Genomic DNA, 2,500 nt, shown 5'->3' with positions numbered 1-2,500 from the left:
GGCAATATATCTACTGATGTTAATAATAAATATCCAATGTCAAAAATAAGGGTACAGATATAAACAAATCAACACTGAATCATCAGATATGATAACAATTTATTTTTGGTGGAGGCACAAGTCAAATATCTTAAAAATTGTTGTGCAAAAGGTTTGCTTCTTTTGACAGGAATGCATACAGCACAAAAATATGAAGAAATAATCCTGCATTTGCAGAAAAGCAATATAGGGAATATTTTTAGGTAACTACCATATATTATAATATTACATTATCTTAGTTGCATCTGATAAGGTGACCATCTACTTATTTTCTTAGACAAATCACGAATAGCTGATAAAGGCTAACCAAAAACATTTCCTTATGAACTGCGTCAGTAATAACAAATTACACGTCAAATTATAAATGTTAACTGTTATAGATAATATATCATATTTCTATGCAAATATATCTTCAACTTTTCAGACAAAACAAATTACGCAACATTCTAAAAGAATTACACTCAAAATTCTACACACACAAGCTTCGTTAGTTTTAAATTTAAGCGTCACACTTCCTAGGACTCTCCACGGAACTCGTTACATAACTAACATAAAATCCTACCTAAACTCATCCCAATTTCACCCCAAAACACCACTGTCAACACCATAATACCTCATACTGGTGGTCTACCCCCGCCTGGTAGTCTCTCTTGGGCTTCCACATCACGTACGGCTGTGAGAACAGGCGACCTGCAGCTGCCCTCAACCCCCTCCACTGACAGTAACTCAGGTGTGCGAGACGCGCCATGGCAGCCTCCCTGAGCACGTGGATTCGGCCGCGACCTTGGATCAGCTGGTCCTCAAGCACGTCGCGCCACGCTCGCCAACCCTTGCCAGCAGACGCTCTTTCCGATGCGTTGTTTTTTTCCCTTTCTTTATGGGGAATTTTGTTGTCTCTAGCATGGCGCTTTTTACGTTATTCACATCTAATTTTACGAATCTCTTAAATGGTTGTGAGTTTCATTTTTTGTTTTGTTTTGTTGCGGAAGAATCGTTGCAGAGGTTGGTAGTCTGCTAGAATCCTCCATCAGGATACCCACATATGATGGGTTTTTTGTTTTTTTGTTTGTTGTTTGTCGTACAAGGGTAGCTCTTGCCAAATGTTCCGGATCAGACCGGAAATTTCATCTGGAATCACCTATGCTTTAATCATAGTCATGATACCGAAAGGTATTGCAATACAGGCATCCTCACGAGATGATAAGTTGAAATTTCATGCAGTTTCGGACACACGGGCATGAAAATTTGAAAGGTGAAATAATTTGCATGATGATTATTTTTACTCGTTAATTCTAACGCTGTCCGTCTCTACGTATTAGCCTTATCAAGAAAAAACTTGATCATCTACACTTGCAATGGCTGACAATTTGGAAAGTTACATAATAGGAAAACCTTTAGTCACTGAAAAGGCGATTGACGTCCTTGCGTGTCTATTAACCCATTTAAATGCTTCCTTTTTAAGGTTATGAGTGCAAACTCGTTCAGTTATTTCTTTCTAGCTGACTCGTTTAAACTTACATTTTTGATGAAATGTAACCATGAAATCAATCATTGTTACCTATAAATGACTTACTGAAGAATTGGTACTGATGATTCGTCATTAGTTAAAAAGGATAATAAAAAAATAATATATATATACATAATATATATATATATAATTATATGTGCACTTTAAAGATGGTCTGATCGCAAGACAATTCTGCAGATAAGAGGAGGGATTAACGTGTAAAACATTGGAATCATTGGCCTACGTCACAATAAGGTAATAATAGTCTTTTTTACTAATGCAAATCCTCTGTCCATTTTCTCGTCTTCCTTTTCCACGAGTTGAGTTGGCTTTCTTGCCGGAACTTAAGAATTTATAGTGCTGCCCTTTTTCTGCTTAGCTAGCTAATAATAGGTATGATACTTTCTTTATATATGAATTGTTGGTATCTTGATTCGAAAGAAAATGTAAATGTTAAAATGCCAAAAAAATAGGGTAGTGTTTTCCAAGAAAGTTTCGTTTCTTGCATTACCTAGAGGATCAGGAAGGCAACGATTAATTTGATTTGTTTATTTATTTGGTTGGATTTTGAAAATATTGCGTTGCACACGTTTTCTATTGATCGCATCACGGAGACACACGCAAATTTATTAAATATATACTTATATCTTACTTTCAGCACAGGTATCGGTTGATGAGAACATGTTAATAAATTGCCCTTGTGTTTAGATTATCTAAAACCAAAAAATGGGTCCACGTATATTTTTATGGACAATGACAACTGAACTGCAGCCATTGTGTATGGCAGAACATATGGACGGAGGCTGCATTTCAGCAGGCAAATTCTTAATTAAATATCGAGGTTAAACATGTTCATTATTCGTGTTACAAACGAGAGAGAGCACATTATCATGTCCATATTACGTCTTTCCCTGTGTATTTTTTTTTTTTTTAATTTTATCAGTGCCCCCGATC

At 36.0% G+C, this 2,500-nt stretch overlaps 1 protein-coding gene across 1 annotated transcript in view; it reads right to left on the bottom strand.

Moving 5' to 3' along the window:
• Nucleotides 1-822, bottom strand: part of LOC125025162 (folylpolyglutamate synthase, mitochondrial-like) — a 9,688-nt gene extending 8,866 nt beyond the window's left edge. Inside the window, exon 1 of the mRNA XM_047613137.1 lies at nucleotides 653-822. Within this exon, the coding sequence (XP_047469093.1) occupies nucleotides 653-787 (135 nt within the window). The 5' untranslated portion in view covers nucleotides 788-822. The remainder of the gene's footprint in view (nucleotides 1-652) is intronic.
• Nucleotides 823-2,500: the final 1,678 nt, after the last annotated feature.

The sequence above is a fragment of the Penaeus chinensis genome, chromosome 4 (assembly GCF_019202785.1).
Source record: "Penaeus chinensis breed Huanghai No. 1 chromosome 4, ASM1920278v2, whole genome shotgun sequence".
In the NCBI taxonomy this organism is placed as follows: Eukaryota; Metazoa; Arthropoda; class Malacostraca; order Decapoda; family Penaeidae; genus Penaeus; species Penaeus chinensis.
This window is presented reverse-complemented; position numbering and strand designations above follow the sequence as displayed.